The following is an 18,646-nucleotide window of genomic DNA, read 5'->3' as shown; positions in this document are numbered from 1 at the left end:
CCAAAAATCCCCACCAGCGCGCTGTACACAAAGAAAATCCCAGGCCTCCTCGCATTGTTGAATAAGCGGAGAGGAATGACGCCTCTTTGTCGTTGACAAAGATAGAAATTTATATATATAGCTTTAACTTTTTTTTACAACTTCAAGTCCATCTACGGCTGGTTAGGCCAGATGTCGTTGGCAATGTCACGGACAAGCTGCAGCTTGTTGATCATGCCGTCCCAGTCAATGGCGTTACCCTCACGGTGAGAGGCAAATCCGCACTGAGGGCTGACACCAACCTGGTTGAGAGCAGCCTCGAGGGTGATGTTGTTGCCCTCAGCGATGATCTTGGCAGCGTCGATAACGCGCTTCTTCATCTCCTCCTTGTCCTCAAGGGTGGCAAACTTGGAGGTGACAACACCCAGGATGACGTTCTTGTGGGTGGGCAGGTGCTTGAGGGGCTCGAAGCCACCGGCACGCTCGGTGTCGTACTCGAGGTAGTAAGTGGCGACGTTCAGCTCCTGGAAGAGCTTGATGGCGATGCGGTCGTAGCCACCCTCGGAGAAGTGACGGCTGCCGACGAAGTTACCGCGGCACAGGTGGACACCGATGTGCAGGTCCTCGGGGGTACCGATGAAGCTGTCGTTATACAGCTTGATGTACTTCTGGAACAAGTCGTCGGCGGAGTAGACGTTCAGCTTGTCCTCCTTGAAGCCGTTGAGGAACTTCTCAGAGCAGAAGTAGGCGAGGTTAGGGTCGTCGAATTGGATGTTGCGGCAACCGGCCTCGTAAAGGATCTTGAGCTCGGCCTGGTAGGCCTTGGCGATGTCGCCAAAGTACTCCTCATCGGAGCTGTACACGTCCTTGGGGTAGGACGAGCCCTCACGGTAACGCAAGTGGTACCAGTTGGGAGCGGCAAGAGTGATCTTAAGATTCTTGACCTCCTCGGGGGAAACCTGGCTGGCGAGGTACTTGAACTGGTCGACGTAGGTGCTGCCGACGTGCTTGATCTTTCCAGTGCAAAGGACGGTCTCGCCGGGCTTGTGGCCGGCCTCGAGGAAGGCAGCGATGTCGGGAGCATAAGGGCGGAAAATATCAACGTCGAACTCGGTGACCTCCTCGAAGCCATCAAGACCGGGGAAGAAAGTACCCCAGAACACTACAATCCATGTCAATGATATGTTATCTATGCTATAAGATTTCCGAGCTTACTGTGGCGACGGTACTCTCCATCGGAGATACCAGAGTAGCCAAGCTTCTTCTGGGCGGCAACAATCTCGTTGATGGCCTTGTCCTCAACGGCAACGAGCTCCTTCTCGTCAGCCTCACCCTTCTCCTGGGCAGCCTTGACGGTCAAGAGGTCATCGGGACGAAGGAGGGAACCCAAGTGCTCAGCACGGAAGGGAGGTCTCTGGGGGAGTGTAGGGGCCATTATGATATATCTATAATTGGAAGCAATGAGTGACTGTAAGCAATGATTTATGGTGGACTTGCACTTACTATAAGGGATATGTAGGAGAAAAGAAAAGAAACAGCAAAAGGAGGGGATTCAATCCATCCATCTTCTGCCGCTGGTGGGGCTTAGAAAAAAAGTATGAGATCTCCACTCTTTCTCCCCATTCAACCTATCGGAATATCAGATCTTACGGATATAAAGGAATCACCGACTTTACTAGAGTCCGGTTACGGAGTACGAATAGTACAGAGCAAGAGAATGTCTAAAGGTCGTGTATTTGACTATATAATCTCGGATGTCTGGACATTTAGCCCTAGTTCAAATGCTGCATGGTAGATCTAGAATGATAGTACCCCATATACATCGCCTTAGTTCTAGAATTTCCAGAAGTACTTGAAACGAATCAATCGATCTACTAAACCCGAAATACTAAGTTTTCCTCTGTATTTAAGCATTCAAATAGGGGGCCAGGTCAAGCCGTAGATGTACTTTGTATGTGATTTTTCCAGCGGGGAGTGAAAGATCCACATTTGGGGATTTCCCGGCTTAGTTCTGTAAAACTCGACTTTTAAGTGGTAGAAGATCAAATTGCATGCATAGTATGCAGTTTAACCTTGGCTGAGTCAAGGCTTACAACGTGCCATGCAGAGGACATGCATTTGGTTGAGTGTGAGTGCTCAAGTGGGGTTAACCGGCACTTTGCCTTTATTCTTATTCCCGGGCTCATGTAAAGCAACACTTCAAGAGATATTTTATTTTACTTACCTAGGTATAAAATATCTAATATCCATGGAGCTAATAAGCTCACTGATAACTTTCTTCATAATGACATGCTTTAGTCAAGAATCACGTGAATCTGAGAAATAGATCTGAACTAAAGAACTGACAATTCGAACTGAATTGATATACCATCTCATATCACGACAACAAGGGATGTTGCTAAGCATTTCACAGCTAACTAGATATTCACTCAGGTTCAGGTGTCTTGAAATCGAACACTGACCCTTGGATCATTTGAAGAGATGTACACAGTAAAACTCATTGATAAGAATTTCGCTCTAAGATATCTTCGGTCTTTTATCTTCCAATAGTTTATCCATATATCCGAAAGGATTGATGCATCGATTTAATAGCGAACTAACATTGAAAGAAGATTCAAATTCATTATTGACATGAAGATTTCAAGTTGAATAATATGAGTGTAGTTGGTCGTCGCTCGTACAAATCACATAAACCTAGGCGGTGGATCACCTCCAAATATTCCCCTCTACATCATTCTCCACTCAACAACTCCGATCCTAATCCATTATCAGATATAAAGCCCGTACATTTATGGTGGTGGTTCATTGGTTGGACCAGTAGCACACAATGGCTTTAACTTCGAGTCACGCCAAGGACTCTGCTTACCCTGTTCTAGCAGTTAATCTAGTTCGCTGCCTTGAATCAGAACCGAGCGCAGTCATTAGTAACAACCATAACAATGACGATTCAAACCTCCAAGAAGACTGGAACCTAGGAATCAAATATTCAACTACAGGCATCTTCCGTCAAGGATGTGTCATCGGCTTCTCCAGACTACGGTCAAGAGAGAAAAACAGCGACGAATACGTTGGCCAGGTAGGCTTCTTCTTCACCAACATCCAACTTCATCTCACAAAGTATCAGATTCCTCGGTATCTGCTCACAAAGCACCTACTCCGCAAAGAGCCATTGCCAGAGACGAGCGCATTCATCATACATCCAACCAACTTCGGTGCCTTCGCACCCAGAACTCTACTGAGCACATTGCAATCCCAAGGTCTTTCAAGGGATGATGCAATCAGACACCTTGATTCAGTGCAATTACTTCCTGTGCACAACTTGCCCAGCGCTGTCAGGGCTATCGGGCAGGTATCTGCTTCTCTGCAAGGGATCCAATCAAATCCAATCAGCCACCCTGTCGTTCTCATTGTTGCTGGTCTTGATACTCTAGCTGACGGAGTCATTCGCGCTTCTAGCCCCGTCAAAGGCGCTGCTGTCTTGTCAACTACATTACGGACTCTAACAAGGATATCTAGAGCACATGCTTCTTTCTTGTCTATCCTTCTTGTCAATACTAATGGACTAGGTTCGGTTCAATTCGACGATCAGCCACCGAAGAATGCTGATGATGATAGACCTTCGCGCGAGGATGGCATCATCACTTCCATATTTCAGCCACCCGATTCTTCGCTCTTGACAAATCTCCTGATGAGGACTCTAGATCACGGCATTGATATACACCTATTGTTGTCGGATGTTAGGGCAGACACTGTGGCTGAAGTGATTAAAGACCGTGTTGGCTCTGGCTTTAGCAAATGGGGCATATGGTCCCAAGCCTAGATTCTCTACAGCGGGGGAATTTGGAATAAATCTCTTTATTGGTATCTCTCTTATCACAGTGTTATTCTTACATGTTCGTCCAAATATGATTAGATCCATCCACGCAGCGCCGATACGCCATACAAACGGGGCCATTGCCCCGCCGACTCTCCATAAAATGCCAACTCCGTCCCATGGATTTTTATTTATCTGTCAGGGGGGTATCAAGATTTAGTTTCTTGGTCCATCCGGACACGAGAAAGGGGAAAAGAAAATGATGAGATGAATGATGGGTACTCGGCAGCAATCACGGCGGTGCATTCTCCATCTCGGCCCACTTCTTCAGAACAGCGCTCTCCGCCACGGACCGTGCTTCTTGCTCGTACTTGGCGAGATCCTCGTCTGTTGTGTTCTCCTCGAACAAGATATCTTGCTGCTGCACTTTGACCCACTGCTTGTGTCTTTCACACCGTTTTTTGGTGCAAACACCCTGAGTGATGACTGCTATTTCGCCCTGCTCGTCGTCCATGGCTGTATCACCGTCAGCGTCGGTAGTTCCCGGGTAGCTGGCTGCGAGAGCCTCGACCGTGCCCTCTTTCAGAGCCTTTTGACCAGCTTCTGATAACCGCCACTCATCGAACTCGTCATCAGACCACGACAGCCGTGAGTCAAATCCACAAATATCTTTCCATCCGCCTTTTGGATCATTCTGCTTCAGCTTCTCCACGATGGCCTTGGCTCGCTGACGCAATAGCGACACGAACGTTGAGCGTGCAGCTAGCATATCCTTGCGCTGAAGAAGTTCTGCACGCCATTTCTGTAGCTTTTCGATCTTCACCGCTTCATCGGCGGAATATTCCATCCCATTCACGTCAATATCGAATGTGGATTTGCTATCATCTTGGGAGGTCGTTTCTTTCTTAATGCCATTCGGAGTCTCTTCCTTCGGCGTCTCTGCCTTGATGGATTGTGGCGATGGGGAAATGATTCGGTCGCCTAGTTTCCGAAATTCCGCGAAGGAGGCCACACCCATGAGCGCGGCTTTGAGATCGCTGGCTGTGAGAATGCCGCCCATGCTGCCTAAGTCTCCCGGGCCACTTAGCTTGAGATGGCGTGTCTGTCGGCGCATGAATTCTTGGCCATGCTCATCAGAACAATACTTGCTAGGGGGTTTCCTCGTAGCTCGTGCAGGTTTGCGACATTCAAGTAGGCGACACATCGGTTTCCATGTCGTACAGCCTTTGCCGCGATCACTGCAGCTCGGACCTGTTTTTTGCTAGGTCAGAATTTGTTGGGAGGTAATGGGGATATTGTCTTACATATGTATCTATCGATCAACTCGGCGTCTCTAGGATCGATATTGACACACTTTCCGTGGTACCAATCTTCACAGTCTCCATCGCATCCAATCATCCAGGTATGATTATCAGGCCGGCGACAGATACAGAAGAGTTGATTTTCGTCTTCATCATCGTCGTCCCCTTCATTGAGTCGTCCTTTGCCTCGCTTCTTCCTCCTGATGTTCTTATTTTCTGGCACCGGTGATCCTGCAATGGAGATGGAATCTTGCTTCTTCCCGGGGGTTTTGCTCGTGCGGGATAGGGGAGTGTTGGACCGAATGCTCTCTGTATCATCGTTCACCTTGCGCTTCTTGGTCACCGGCTTCTTCGCTGTGCCTTTCTTGGTTGCGCCTCCTTTTTAGATATGGGCTTGACAGAAGTCGCTGGCGATGACCGATCAGTTGATGATGCACGTGAAGGTAGTTCATTCTTGAGGTCGGTGAGCTTTTTTGATGTGGGATAGTCGCTACCACCTTCGAATAATTTGGTGTCCAGTTCATCACTGTCTGGAAACTTTTCCAGTGAAGTAATCGTGGGTTCGGTTTTGGCGGACATCAAAGGCACGCTTTTTTCAGCATCATAGGCTTCATCATAAAGATCTACCCATGTCGTATTCTCTTGCGATGCAACTGTGGTATCTCGCAATGACTGATGTATTTGTTTGACCCTCTCCAGGCCAAAATATCCACTTTGTCGCCAGCCTGCCACACCCACGACCCGACCGTCGTTCACAATTATATTCCTCGGTATCAAGTCGTTGTGTACGAGACAGAAATCTTCCGCGTCGATTTTTTCTGCGAATAGTATTTTCCGCTCCTTCTCCTCGCCAGAAAGTGGTGGTTGCGAATTAAGGCCGCGGCAGACGTAAGAGGGCTCATCGAGGGCTGGGTCGACCGTTGCTAGAGTCTGGATGATCCGACGACATTGGTTTTTGAGGCTGTCAATCTGCTTCGCATTGAGATATCTCCAGGCAACGTCTAGTGAAACACCTGGAATTCTAGACTCCACAGTCATGTTTCTCCCTCCGATCGTGCCGCAAAAGTATACCACCGGGATAGCGACGCCTAATTCCTTGAGAGCTTCCTCAACCTTCCGCGCTGCGGACAATTCGTTCGCATTCACACAGGAAAATCGCTTCACTGCTGGCCCCTCGACGAGTTCGCGGTCAATCCGAATGATCACACTACCCACCGCAAATGCCTGCCTGGGTCCATTGATGTTAAGCGAGTGTTCCGGAATACAGAATTTCTGCGCGACCTCAGTCCAAAAGGGATTTGCATCAGGGTCTGACTGGTACCAGTGTTGATGATGAGGGGTAAAGTCGTCGGGGTGCGGGGTATAACGACCATAGTGTGCGCTTTGAGCAAGGAAAGGGTCGTCTCGGGGGATTTTATCTGGATTGGTCCCATATGGATTTGATGGTTTTTGGGGTGTATCTGCGATTTTGAACCCGTTCACATGATTGGCACCCACGACGGGCCCCATATCTGCCGTAGTAGAAGTTGGAGATACGAAAATTGGCACTTGAGATGAGTTTTCACTTGTTCCACAACGGTCAAATGCTTCGTAAAACACTCTCACTGACCCCAGAACGGAATGAGAAGAAATCCAAGGGTATCAGGAGCGAAGGCGCGTAGGATGAGCTAGATACAAACAAATCCAAGTGAGAGGATTTGATGCATCATTGGACTTGTATTGACTGACTCAAATTCACAAGATTCAATCTAGATGTTTTTCAGTCTTGCGACAGGAGAAAGGCCCAGGGGAGACGTTTTGGCTGCGCGAGCGTTCCGACGGGGGCGTGCGCCGCTCGTGTGGAATGACTTGTCTTCGAGATGTGTTGTTGAAGTAGGCTGGTGATGACCATCTAGATTCAATAAAAAACTGAGAAAGGAGCTTGTATCATGTAAAGTCTCACCAACCTCACACGTTTGTCGTTGACCCTTGAATCTTTCCATGCATCTCGGAGATGCGGACTTTTTGGCGAAAAATAAGGCGGTGAGAAGACGATGAAGGGCGGTATGTCACATGACTCTATTCCATGGTGACTAATCATTATATGAAAAGAATAGTTAGTTAACTAAAGTAAATCACATATTTACGACTCGTGAATTAGACCCACTTTTATTTCATTCTTCACATTATTTATCCCATAACTCCATTGAAACTATGTAAATAAACTATTGAATCGGGCGCTGTGGACATGTCTCTCTCCTATACCCGGTTTCCCGACATATCCCACACCTATGTGGCCGATGGCCTGGTTGAGAAGAGGCCGGGGTTTGGTGTTGGTTTACACCATTACTATTTACAACACCATTAATTGACGCGTCGATAAGCTTATGTGCTTCCTGGAGCGCAAGACCATCTTCAACAACCATTCGGCGGTTAGGGCGTGCCTTTTTTTTTTTTTTTTTTTTTTTTTTTTTTTCTTCTATTTTTCATTAGCTTTGCGAAGAGCGGCTATTTCCTGATCATGTATTGCCATATTGGTGTATAGCTACTACGCCTTTCAAGAACTGGTCTAAGATCTGCTTTATTTGTGTAGACGGTGATCGCGACACTATACGTAACAGAGCTTTATGTTGGCAGCGTATATCCTTCTGTGTCATCGGTGTTTTTGGAGTGTAGTTCTGGCTAGAGTCGCTGCCCCGGGATGGTGGTTGTCGATCAACTACGTTGAAAGGACAGGGTTCACACGTTGCATTATCTATATACACTGGAAAAAGGTATGGTTCGTCCTAGATTCTTAGTATATACTCAGATGCCACCTGAGCGTCATTCTAGTAATTGTAGCCTCTTATGTCTGAGTTCTTTGCCATATGGGACTCAGACTTGAGAAAATATTTAAATATCAATACAGGACACTGTCATCCACATTTTGATGATATAAAACCCCAATTGAGCCAATTACCTTTTCTCGACATGAACGACTCCTGTAAGATTATGTCAGAACTTTGGAACATGATCTCCACAGAAACCACATGGTGTCTGACATGCATGGATATCCCCTGGATACATCATCTTCGGACTATAGACTAGACTTCAAATAGTATTTTGTCCGTCCTGACCTTTATCCTATCTAGGTATCGCCTATTTCTTGCGCCTCATTGGAGTTCGTGACTTCACATCAACAAGCTTGGAATGAACCTCTACTTAGTACTAAGTAGTACTTGAAACATGGCCCTAAAATATGCGGCCGTTTATTTGATAGATCGTCGGTTGTGGAAATGTCAAATTGGACTGATGAGTTGGCATACAGGGGAGATTTGCGGAGTACTCGTACTCGTTACCTACTGTGATTGTAAAGGGAAGAGTTCTAAGTGCCTAGAGTGTCGGAAAGCCCCAGCCCTGGACGGACATCGAAGAGCTTGAAGAACAGACAACTTTTGAAACCAACCAGTTTGACGTTTAAGTTGAATTACTGATCATCAGATTAGTCTGAATTTGGCGTAAACCTTGAAAGGGATTAGTCAGTTTAGCCATTTTATTAACTAATAGTTATAAATAGTTAATCAGATCAGATTACCTAACTCGGTTCAAAACTTTCAATTGTCATCCACATTCCTTAGTCTTTTTCCAACGGAGTCTATTCAAATTCCGTAGTGGGGGCTAATATGATTTCGCCTTGATTACGAGTTTCTTCGTGAATGTGTGGGTTCAATCGCGGCTAATCCAAATAGAGGCAGAGTGATCGCGCGGAGAAGAGGGGATTGCTGAAGATAAAATAACGAGGTCCACAGTCTGACTTTGGCTTATTTCTTCTCTCTTTCTCTTTCCATGGTTCAATGCAAGCAAATCACAATTCAATTTCTTTTTCTATTAATTCTCGTATTCTGAGACTTACCTCAACGTTAATTCTCCCTCAATAAAGGAATGTGAAAAATTGAAAAACCCACTAGTATCCTGGGGATATCAATCTTTTCCCCACCATGTCAAATCCCTCTAATACAGACTCTGCCAACATGAGGTGGCAATTCATCGATTCTTCAAATAATAGTCGATCCAATTTGACACAGGTCAAGCGCCATGTCATGCAAGAATATATGCGCCAGAAGAAAAGCAGTCCTGGTTCTGACAGTGAAGAGGAGGGAAGTCACCAGTCTAAGCGCAGCCGTCCCAAGAAGACTTCAACTCTGAAGCGCAAGTCAGCCAAAAAGAAAGATGAGAGTGACGGTGCAGATCCTGCAAATCATCCAAAATGTAAAGTTCAATATCGGGATGAAGCTGTACCCGTTGAAAACAACTGGTTCGGCATTCCTGCGGCTGCGGCTGCCGCTCAGCTTCATGATGTGGCCGCCTCTCTGCCCTTCCGAACGTCCAGTCAGTCACATGACTTTTCAATGTCGCAGACGCATAACCCTACATCTTGGTCGTCGGCACAAGTTACACCCTTCGACCTGTCACTATCACCGAGAACGGTCATGAGTGCTGCCCGCACAGACCCCTTCAACACCCTTCCTATAGACTTGGACGCAGAAGGCCAACAACTATTTGACTTCTACGTGAATACCATGCCTGCCTGTTCATACGGAACTCACTTTCGAACATCCAAGGCCCATAATTGGTATACGGCCGTTTTCGTTCCAGAAGGAATGAAAGGCGCCGTTGCCTTCCAAAACACAATTCTGGTCCATGCCGCAAGTACTTGGGCGTGGGTCCGCAATGAAAAAGAGACCCCTCTTATACTGCTGCATCGTGATCGTGCAATCACCATGCTTCGCGAACATCTCAGCAACAACCCGCTAGATAATTCCGATGTCGCAATCATTTCATGTCTGAGTGCTGCCGCTCTTGAGGACTTTGATCCACGACCAGGCCACAAAGAAATAAGCTGGATTCATATGCGTGCCGCGCGTGCGATGATCCGGTCTCGTGGCGGGCCTGATGCCTTTGCTAATACTCGATTGGGCATGTTGATAAACTGGCAAGATTATATTCTCTCGGGTTATGAAACACATGGGCCAAGCTTCTTCTACGAAGACAGGCCCCCACTAGCTACGATACCTGCTATAGAGCCTGTTCACCACTCCTTCTCCCAACCTCCTCACTCGATGCCTTCTCCGCCCGAATCTCCTTCCTCTGCTCCGACCAAATTACCCCACTCTTCCTCGACCCCGACAATACTCAAACATGATATCTCTCCCACCGATGAAATCAGGCTTCAATGTGAAGAATTCCTCGACTTTCTCCGTCGATGCGAGCAACTTTCCCTCTACCAACGGGACAACCCGGAGTCTTGCGACCGATCTCGGCGCATGGCAGTCCAAGAACATTCCATTTTGTTCCAGGTCCTTACAGCGCCTCCCAGTGCACGATTTACCGCGTCGGGGGATCGCAAACAGATGGTTGCTCGTTTAACAGCGCTGATCATTTTAAACGCCGCACTATGGGACTACAGATACACGCCCGTCCTCGCCAGAACTTTTGTCAACACTCTTAAACAAGCAATGATAGACAGCGAAGTGAGCGAGAGTGGTTCCGTAGAAGCCATTCTTCAAATCCTCCTCTCCTGCAACGACGGCCACGTCGGATGGAGCACAACGTACACCCCGGACTTTTCGCAATACTCACCCACGGCCACGTCCCCCTCCGCCCGACCTTGGTTCGCGGGCCGCATGCTGAAAGTTGCTAAGCGGTTGAATGCAGACTCTTGGCATCGACTTACTGATTTCCTTTTCTTGTGCTTGACTCTTCAAGTCTCGGAATCGACGATTTATACCTGGGAGTCTGATCTGCGTCGTGAAATTCTCGCTGCGCCTTTGACAAATTATGTTATGCCTTCGCTGATGTACTGATCTCCACACATAGCAGTTGTATTTTTTTTTTTTTTTTTTTTTTTTTTTGCATGGATGGTACATGAAGGTTGGTCTTGGGTACTGTCCAAGTGTATGATTTGTGGACTACAATACCCTATATGATTGATGAGATTTTGAACTACCCTGCATCCATATTATGGAAGAATTACTTTCGAGTGAACTTAAGGTCCCCACATTCCAACTTTCCAATATTATAACCTCAACCTTCAAATATTGGAATAAAAAAATTATTCGATTGAAAGCTGAGGCAGCTGGGCATATCGGGCAGCAGAGAGTGCGAACTAGTCTCAACAAGCGTAGTAGCGTTTCCACGGCAAGGCAAACCTACGTAACCAGACCTGAAGGGAGTGGGGGGCCTTGATATAATTTCCAAAGGGTTGATTAGCAGGGATATAGGGCCCCCGAATTGGCTGGATGACGAGTCGACAAGCTGTTTAGTCCCCTTTAGCTTATTTTAGCTCGTCGGTTAAATTTCGGTTACTGGCTGCGGAGAATGCCACGTGGAATCGCATTTCATGTGAACTACGCCGTTGTTAGGTAGCGGTGTCAAAAGTCAAATATTCCGAAGGATAAGGGGTTGCTAAGGGTTAGGGTTAGAGCTTCGGCTTCGGTGTTCGAGTTGTCGTTACGGAATTCTCCGGTGTTTCAATCATACGGCATGTGAACCTGACGGATCTAGGTTCTGGAATTGGGCAGAGAAGATCAACTACCTAGCTAGCTTATAGAAGAGATTGTACTTTGTATCCATCCAAGGTTGCATGTCTGAGGAAAGTATGGAGTGGTCTGCAGATCATGTAACGTCAGTCCCTCGATAACGACTCCAAGGATTTGCGTTATAGGTGTCAATACTAGAAGTAAATTTGAAAATACATTTGTCATATCGTAAATATTACACTTCACTCGTCGTCTTGCATATGCCATTACTCCAACCACTACCATTAGTCGGATGCATAGATAGCGGATTCATCCCATCATTTCTACACTCCGAATTAGGTCGCACAGTCTCTTGCGTAGCTTCTGCACGTACATCCAGCTGCTGGAGATGACCGATAAATACCTCCTCCACTTCTTCAAGTGTTCTGTCACACGTTTCAGGATAGAAGAACCAGACTAGAAAGACGGCAGCCCAATTGAAGCCAGCAAAACAGTAGAAATATCGCGGTCCGATCTTAGTCAGTGCTATTGGCGAGCACTGCGCGAAGATCAGATTAATACTCCAGTTTGTTGCTGTCGCGACAGAAGCTCCGCGGGCCCGGATAGCTGTTGGGAAGATTTCAGACTGGTAGATCCACGAAATGAGACCGAGAGAAGTGTAGAAGAGCGAAAATACAAAGAACATGGCGATGGCAGCTCGGAGCGCGTCTTGGTTGCTGTTGCTATCGTCAAAGTCAAAGTAATGACCCAGAGCAGCTTCAACACACATGGTTGTTCCCATGCCGAACAGAGATGGAATGAGAAGTTTTCGCCGGCCGATTTTATCGACAAAAGTCATGAAGATCGTGTTCCAGAACAAGGCCAACGCACCCCAGACTCCTATAATCATGAGCGATGTCGAGGTGGACAAGCCAAGAGATTTGTACAGCCGAGGTCCATAGTTCTGAATCACATTCGTGCCAGACAATTGCGTGAATGCTTGCAGGCCACATGCGAGCATAACGCGGTTGCACCACTGACGAGAGAATAGTTTGCGCCAAGACCGGACCACAGATTGTTTCTCGTAGGCGATGCTTTCGTAAATTTGGCTGAGTTCGTGCTCTACTATCGGGTTCGTTGCACTTCCATTGCCGTGCAGACGTGCTAGCATGGCCTGGCCTAGTTTGTCCTTGCCATTCTCAATCAGCCAGCGCGGTGATTCGGGAAGAAACCAGACGCCGCATGTGAGGATTAGAGCGGGGACTGTTTGAAAGGAAAGTGGGAATCTCCAGGAGAAGTTGTTCTCGTATCGAGAACATCCGTAGCCCACCCATTGCTGGAATCGAGCCGGTTAGAAAAAAGAGCCACGATCCGATGGGCGGTAACTTACTGCAACCATAATCCCTAGACCTATCATCCATTGCTGCATACTCGCTAAAAACCCTCGAATTTGAGGAGGAGCAACCTCAGTCTGGACTGAGTAAGCTATACTAAATTCTATAATCCAGCCAAAGATTCAAGCTCCACTTACGCAATACACGGGAACCGTGGCGGACATGAGGCCAATTGCCAGCCCGGCAATGAATCTCCCAGCGATCAGCATAGCAAGAGCGGTGGCGCCACCCTGAAGAGCCGCACCGAGCGTAGCAATAGAGCCACCGATGAACATGACCATTCTGCGACCCCAGGCGTCGGAAATATAGGATGCTAGCAAAGACCCCACAATGGCACCTCCTGTGGATTGTTAGATACTAAATTCAACAACCGAGACCAGGTCTCATGCGATCATAGGAGAAACTACCGGGGTTTCATACCGGTATAGGAGGAGATGATCCCACCGCTGGCCGCATCTGACAGACCGTTGTGGCCAAAGCGATGTAAAAATGCATCTTGCTCAATACTTGATGAGATGACACCAGAGTCGTAGCCGAATAAGAAGGAACCTAAGGCAGCAAAAGTACAGCAGAGTGTTACTAGGATAAACATGATAACTCCATTTCTTGAATTAAAATTATTATGGTGGAGTAAAATGGGTAAAATGGGTAAAATAAGTAAAATAAGTAAAATAGGTAGGAGTGGTTTGCAAGGCAGAATCAGAATGTGGCGACATCCACTTAGTATGGTTTAGGGTGATTTAGGGTAGTGAGTAGTCTCAAACGCCCCATCCTATTCTAACAAGAACTACAAACTTCATTACAAGGTTAAGTTCTGTTTACAATTGCATAGATCGAGCTGCACAATGAGCTTAATCATCCAGAGCCAAGGGTACTGTTTGAGCTAGAAATAATACTAAATAGAAAGGAAATGGAATATTTCGAATTGCCCAAGTTTTTTATCTTTTCCATTCTTCGCGTCCCTAGATAAAGATTCCATTCGAAAGCACAATTATCAGTGGACAAGTGGAAATACATTCGCTAATACAGACATAGGATTGGCTGAGGTCTCATCCCCACTGTAGATATAGAGAGAGAGAGAGAGAGAGAAGTGGGGGAAAGAGGGGAGAGATAGTACAGATTGAAAATCCTTATTTAATTTCAATAAGAGCGGTAGGTATTTAGGCGGTTGACTATAATTCGCCGAACTTCCCCCTCCATACCTAAGGGTCCACGGGTATACTTAGGGCATATAACATAGTACAAAGACGACCCCACGTATTTACCTACTTCAAGATCAAATTCCCCGTACTAGATAGTGAAATTAATCTTCTAAATAACCTTTAACCTAACGTCGATCATACCGGCAACTTTAACCTCACAAGTAACTATCCTATTCGGTATTCATCAAGTTGGCCGAAACCTCCACATAAGCCAAAAGTCCAGCCGAGTCGAGGCCTTCAGTTGCTATGGAGTCGAATGAACTGGTAAGCGGACTTCGACAACCTGAAATTTCAAAATGATCCCCATGTACAGTAAATATCAATTTATTTTTTAACGCCAAAAATCCAAAAAAAAATATCCCGCACTGTCAACTAATACTATTGAAGTTTTGTATTTTTTTTTTTTTTTTTGGTAGTGCTTACGCTCCAAATTTGAGGGGAAAAAGAAACAAAGAGAAGAAAAAGTGAAGTGAACTCATTCTCCACCTCCACCGCTTTCAGTTTCGTCAGTCCAAAGGCCCGTGTGAGATCTCTCGGCGTCGCCCTATTAATCTCTTCTCTACTATTCGCTACTTTTACCGTCAACTGCCTTTATCTTGACTTCAAGATACATAGATATTTTGTCCAACCCGACCCTTCTTGAAAGGAGGGCGATGACACTTTGAAGGCCGCCAAGCCCTCCTTACATCATTCCCACGTCTTCAATTCCCCAATCATGCCAACAACCCTGGGCCATTCTGTTGATATGGAGGATGAGTCTGTCATGAACGATTCCTATCACCTAGATGATGAGTCGCAGGATACCTCCCCCATCGACACCAAGCTCACTCCCCAATCTGGCTTACCTATGCAAAAGAGGAGGCGAGTAGGCCGTGCTTGCGATGAATGCCGTAGAAAAAAGATCAAGTGCGACGGGAAACAGCCATGTACGCACTGTACCGTTTACAGCTATGGTGCGTAACTTACCCCCGAAACTAGACCCCTGGACTCAGACTCGGACTCGAGCTCGATCGCGCACGTGGAGTAGGCTAACATTCCATCAGAATGCACGTACGATCAACCCTCTAACCGCCGTCGCAACCCTGCCCCGCAGTATGTCGAAGCCCTCGAAGCCCGTCTGCTCAAGGCAGAGACACTATTACACAATCTGCATCCAGATATAAATTTGAGTGATCCTCAACTGGATATACACGCCACGGAGCAGCACATCGCTGCTCAGAAGGAAACACAGGTACCGATTCAAGCACCAGGATCAACTCCAACACCCGCACCGACATCATCATCATCATCAGCATCAGCAATTGGAGAAGCCAACCCATCCAAGCCGGCGACTGGATCCACCGATGCGGCTCCTGAAGGTGGGGAAGAGCCATTATTGGAGACTATGGTGGACAACTCGGGCTGTCTAGATCGTGATGATCAGGGACATTGGGACTACCATGGTCATACTTCGGGTATCATATTTGTTCGTCGCCTGCGCAAACAGCTGGGCGCCGCCGATGTACCGATAAACCGACCCGTAAAGGCGATGAATCAGATGCTTGAAAGCCCCAAATCTGTATCAGACTCGCCTCAGGATGGATCTCTGCCGCACACGCTCGACTTACCCCCACGGGCCATCGCTCGCCGATTATGTCAAAGTGCACTCGATCATGCTTGTAGCTTGATGCGCTTCGTACATGAACCCACATTCTTTGCTAGCCTAGATCGTATCTACGACACGGCTCCAGAACTCTATGGGAATGAAGAGAACTCTTTTCTACCGTTATTGTATATCGTCATGGCCGTCGGATGTCTGTTTTCGGATGATGGAGCTGGGACTCTGGATCATGCTGGTTATGAGGGTGCAATCGGTCAAGGGTATGTTCTCGAAAGAAAGTCCCTATAGACAGCAGCGTGGTTAACTTGGATTCACAGATTTCAATTTTTCAAGGCTGGTCGCCAACTTCTGGAAATTACTGACTGTCGGGATCTCATTTCCCTGCAAGCAATTTGCTTCATGATTCTATTCCTCCAATCTTCTGCCAAACTGAGTACCTGCTACTCCTATGTTGGTATTGCGCTCCGCTCAGCCCTGAGATTGGGTCTTCACCGCACTGTGACGGCAGATTTCAATCCAGTCGAGCGAGAAATGCGCAAACGTCTCTTCTGGGTCGTTCGTAAGATGGATGTCTATGTCAGTACGCTCTTGGGTCTTCCCCAGATGCTGAATGATGACGACATAGATCAAGAGTATCCCATGGAAGTCGATGGAGAATTCATTAAAGCAGATGGTATCGTTCAGATGCCTTCCGATTATACCCCGCTGATGGCTGGCTGCAATGCGCATACCCGCCTTTCAAACATCATATTGAAGGTCGTAAAATATATATACCCGGTGAAGAATGCGCGTTATCGCTCTAAAAACCACCAGCGATATATGGTTAGCCATTCGAAAATCCGCGAAATCGAGCGGGACCTGCAAGGTTGGATGGAAGAATTACCTGCTGCCCTACGCCCCGGCACTGAAGTGTCCCCTCAGTTGGAACGAATCCGCCAGTTGTTGCGTATAGGCTATGCACACGTACAGATGGTTATGTACCGTCCATTCTTGCACTACGTATCTAGCGGGTCCCAGGCGCGTGGTATGGATAAGCGGTCATATGCTTGTGCTGCGGCTTGTGTCAGCGTTTCCCGGAATATCGTTCACATCACGACCGGAATGCACAAGAGGGGCCTTCTGAATGGGTCCTTTTGGTTTACCATGTATACTACCTACTTTGCCATCCTATCACTGATCTTTTTCGTTGTCGAGAACCCCGATTCTCCCACTGCCAAGGATGGAGTCCTTAAGGATGCCATGGAGGGTAAAAGCACCTTGGCCGGATTAGCCAAGAAAAGTATGGCGGCTGATCGTTGTTCCCAGAGCTTGAATGTGAGTATCTGTGCCATGATCTGTTGTTATACCAAAACTAATTGAAAACTTCCAGTGCCTGTTTAAAACATTACCGGAGATGCTGAAGAGCCGCCTAGTTTCAAAGACACCAGTTATTTCAAAGGCTCCAGTTGGTTTGAAGCGACCAGCGCCAACATCCGAACTCGATTCCTCCAACTTGGAACCAAAACCAAAACGTTCTACCACTTTCCCCCTTCATATTATGCACCAGCGCAACACTTCAGATCCTTTGAACCTTTCACAACCTTCCAACCCTCCAAACCGCCGACAAACTAGTCTTGATTATAACCAGCCTCCACAAAACAGACCCGAGAACGGAAACCAGCAACCATGGATAGCCTCGGCCCCCGAGTTATTGACGGAGACCATGGCTACCCCGGAGCCCTCGGTCTCAAATCCACCGAACCTCTCTCTCCCCAACCAAGAGCCGTCGAGCCTGGCATGGTCACAGCAATTCAACAACCCGAGCAATCTTCCCGATCTCATGCCAATCATGTTCCCTTCGGACGATCCCTTTGCTTATCCCACGCAGCCGATGTCAACACTTGAAGCCGATCACTTCAGACACGAACCCAATGGCATACGTTCATCACAGTTCCAATATGACGCGAAGTCACAAGCAATAGGACCGACCACACCTACCGACCCCACCGGGACAAGTGCCTCGACACCTGGCTTCGAATTCCCCAACATGTCCAACTATGCAGCTACTGGTGTCAAATCATCAATACCGAGCCGCCTTCAGTCCAATACACAACCAATGCACTCTCCAAGAATGAACTCGCCGAATTCCCAAGCCCAGACTCCAAGTGAAGCGCTCAGTAGTCCCGACCTAGTTTCCATTCCCAACCAAAATTTCGTCTGGCAAGGATATAACTACCAGCCCACGAATCTAGTTACGGATGAAACAATTCAGCAGGAACAAGCCAACATCCCCAATAGCTTACCGGATTTCAGCATGGCACTAGATGAGAATAATATGGGTATGGACATGGACCTTGGCATCTCGTTCGATGACCTTTTTGGGAACAATACTGCAGGTCGACCTGTGAACGGGGCACCCAACGATGAGTGGTCTCAGTGGTTGAACACTGCTGTCTAGGCTGCTTCTATAACTATAATACATATAATGAAGGAAGACGTTGTTAATACCTGACTGGCGTTACAATCAAATGGTCCCTTTGGCTTTGGCTATTCTGTGAAAATTATTAATGAGCAAATCAGGTCGCATTTGGATGGCAATGAAATATCAAGGTATTTTCTAAATAAGCACAACTTCATAGTACTGCTACGTATAGTCTCTCTCTGACTTGGCCGGAATCAGATACCGGACCCACACCTTCCAAGCTTAACGGGGAGGGCGGCACGACTGCTCCATCAGCACATACAGATACCTCATACAACATGGACTTTCCCCAAGGATGATTTGGGCCTCAATTGTACATTATCCCAATTGATTCATACCAACTCGCAGACAGCAGCCTGAGTCTCCCACGAGTAATTCGATTCGATCGCAAGCTCTGTCGAACTTTTACTGTAAATTAT

The 18,646-nt window shown here is 47.1% G+C and overlaps 6 protein-coding genes across 6 annotated transcripts; 3 read left to right on the top strand and 3 right to left on the bottom strand.

Annotated features, from left to right (window-relative positions):
• Positions 1-152: 152 nt before the first annotated feature.
• N7495_007911 (cobalamin-independent methionine synthase II family protein) lies at positions 153-1,414 on the bottom strand (the record flags this gene model as incomplete). The annotated part of the gene is made up of 2 exons (XM_057210562.1): positions 153-1,141; positions 1,195-1,414. The coding sequence occupies 2 exons, from the start codon at positions 1,412-1,414 to the stop codon at positions 153-155; spliced, it is 1,209 nt and encodes a 402-aa protein (XP_057060105.1).
• Positions 1,415-2,806: 1,392 nt separating this feature from the next.
• Positions 2,807-3,799, top strand: N7495_007910 (uncharacterized protein; the record flags this gene model as incomplete). The annotated part of the gene is made up of 1 exon (XM_057210561.1): positions 2,807-3,799. The coding sequence occupies one exon, from the start codon at positions 2,807-2,809 to the stop codon at positions 3,797-3,799; it is 993 nt and encodes a 330-aa protein (XP_057060104.1).
• A 286-nt stretch (positions 3,800-4,085) lies between these two features.
• N7495_007909 (putative PHD transcription factor) lies at positions 4,086-6,603 on the bottom strand (the record flags this gene model as incomplete). The annotated part of the gene is made up of 3 exons (XM_057210560.1): positions 4,086-5,044; positions 5,098-5,472; positions 5,532-6,603. The coding sequence occupies 3 exons, from the start codon at positions 6,601-6,603 to the stop codon at positions 4,086-4,088; spliced, it is 2,406 nt and encodes an 801-aa protein (XP_057060103.1).
• Positions 6,604-9,050: 2,447 nt separating this feature from the next.
• N7495_007908 (sigma-70 region 2 family protein) lies at positions 9,051-10,916 on the top strand (the record flags this gene model as incomplete). The annotated part of the gene is made up of 1 exon (XM_057210559.1): positions 9,051-10,916. The coding sequence occupies one exon, from the start codon at positions 9,051-9,053 to the stop codon at positions 10,914-10,916; it is 1,866 nt and encodes a 621-aa protein (XP_057060102.1).
• A 910-nt stretch (positions 10,917-11,826) lies between these two features.
• Positions 11,827-13,556, bottom strand: N7495_007907 (sugar porter family MFS transporter; the record flags this gene model as incomplete). Its single annotated transcript, XM_057210558.1, has 4 exons — positions 11,827-12,906; positions 12,961-13,041; positions 13,102-13,304; positions 13,385-13,556. The coding sequence occupies 4 exons, from the start codon at positions 13,554-13,556 to the stop codon at positions 11,827-11,829; spliced, it is 1,536 nt and encodes a 511-aa protein (XP_057060101.1).
• Positions 13,557-14,881: 1,325 nt separating this feature from the next.
• N7495_007906 (putative C6 transcription factor (Mut3)) lies at positions 14,882-18,203 on the top strand (the record flags this gene model as incomplete). The annotated part of the gene is made up of 4 exons (XM_057210557.1): positions 14,882-15,119; positions 15,210-16,026; positions 16,084-17,080; positions 17,136-18,203. The coding sequence occupies 4 exons, from the start codon at positions 14,882-14,884 to the stop codon at positions 18,201-18,203; spliced, it is 3,120 nt and encodes a 1,039-aa protein (XP_057060100.1).
• Positions 18,204-18,646: the final 443 nt, after the last annotated feature.

Source organism: Penicillium taxi, assembly GCF_028828555.1.
Source record: "Penicillium taxi strain IBT 34144 chromosome Unknown utg000005l_segment0_segment0, whole genome shotgun sequence".
Lineage (NCBI taxonomy): Eukaryota > Fungi > Ascomycota > Eurotiomycetes > Eurotiales > Aspergillaceae > Penicillium > Penicillium taxi.
The sequence above is the reverse complement of the archived record's forward strand: the minus strand, read 5'-3'. Positions and strand labels throughout refer to the sequence as shown.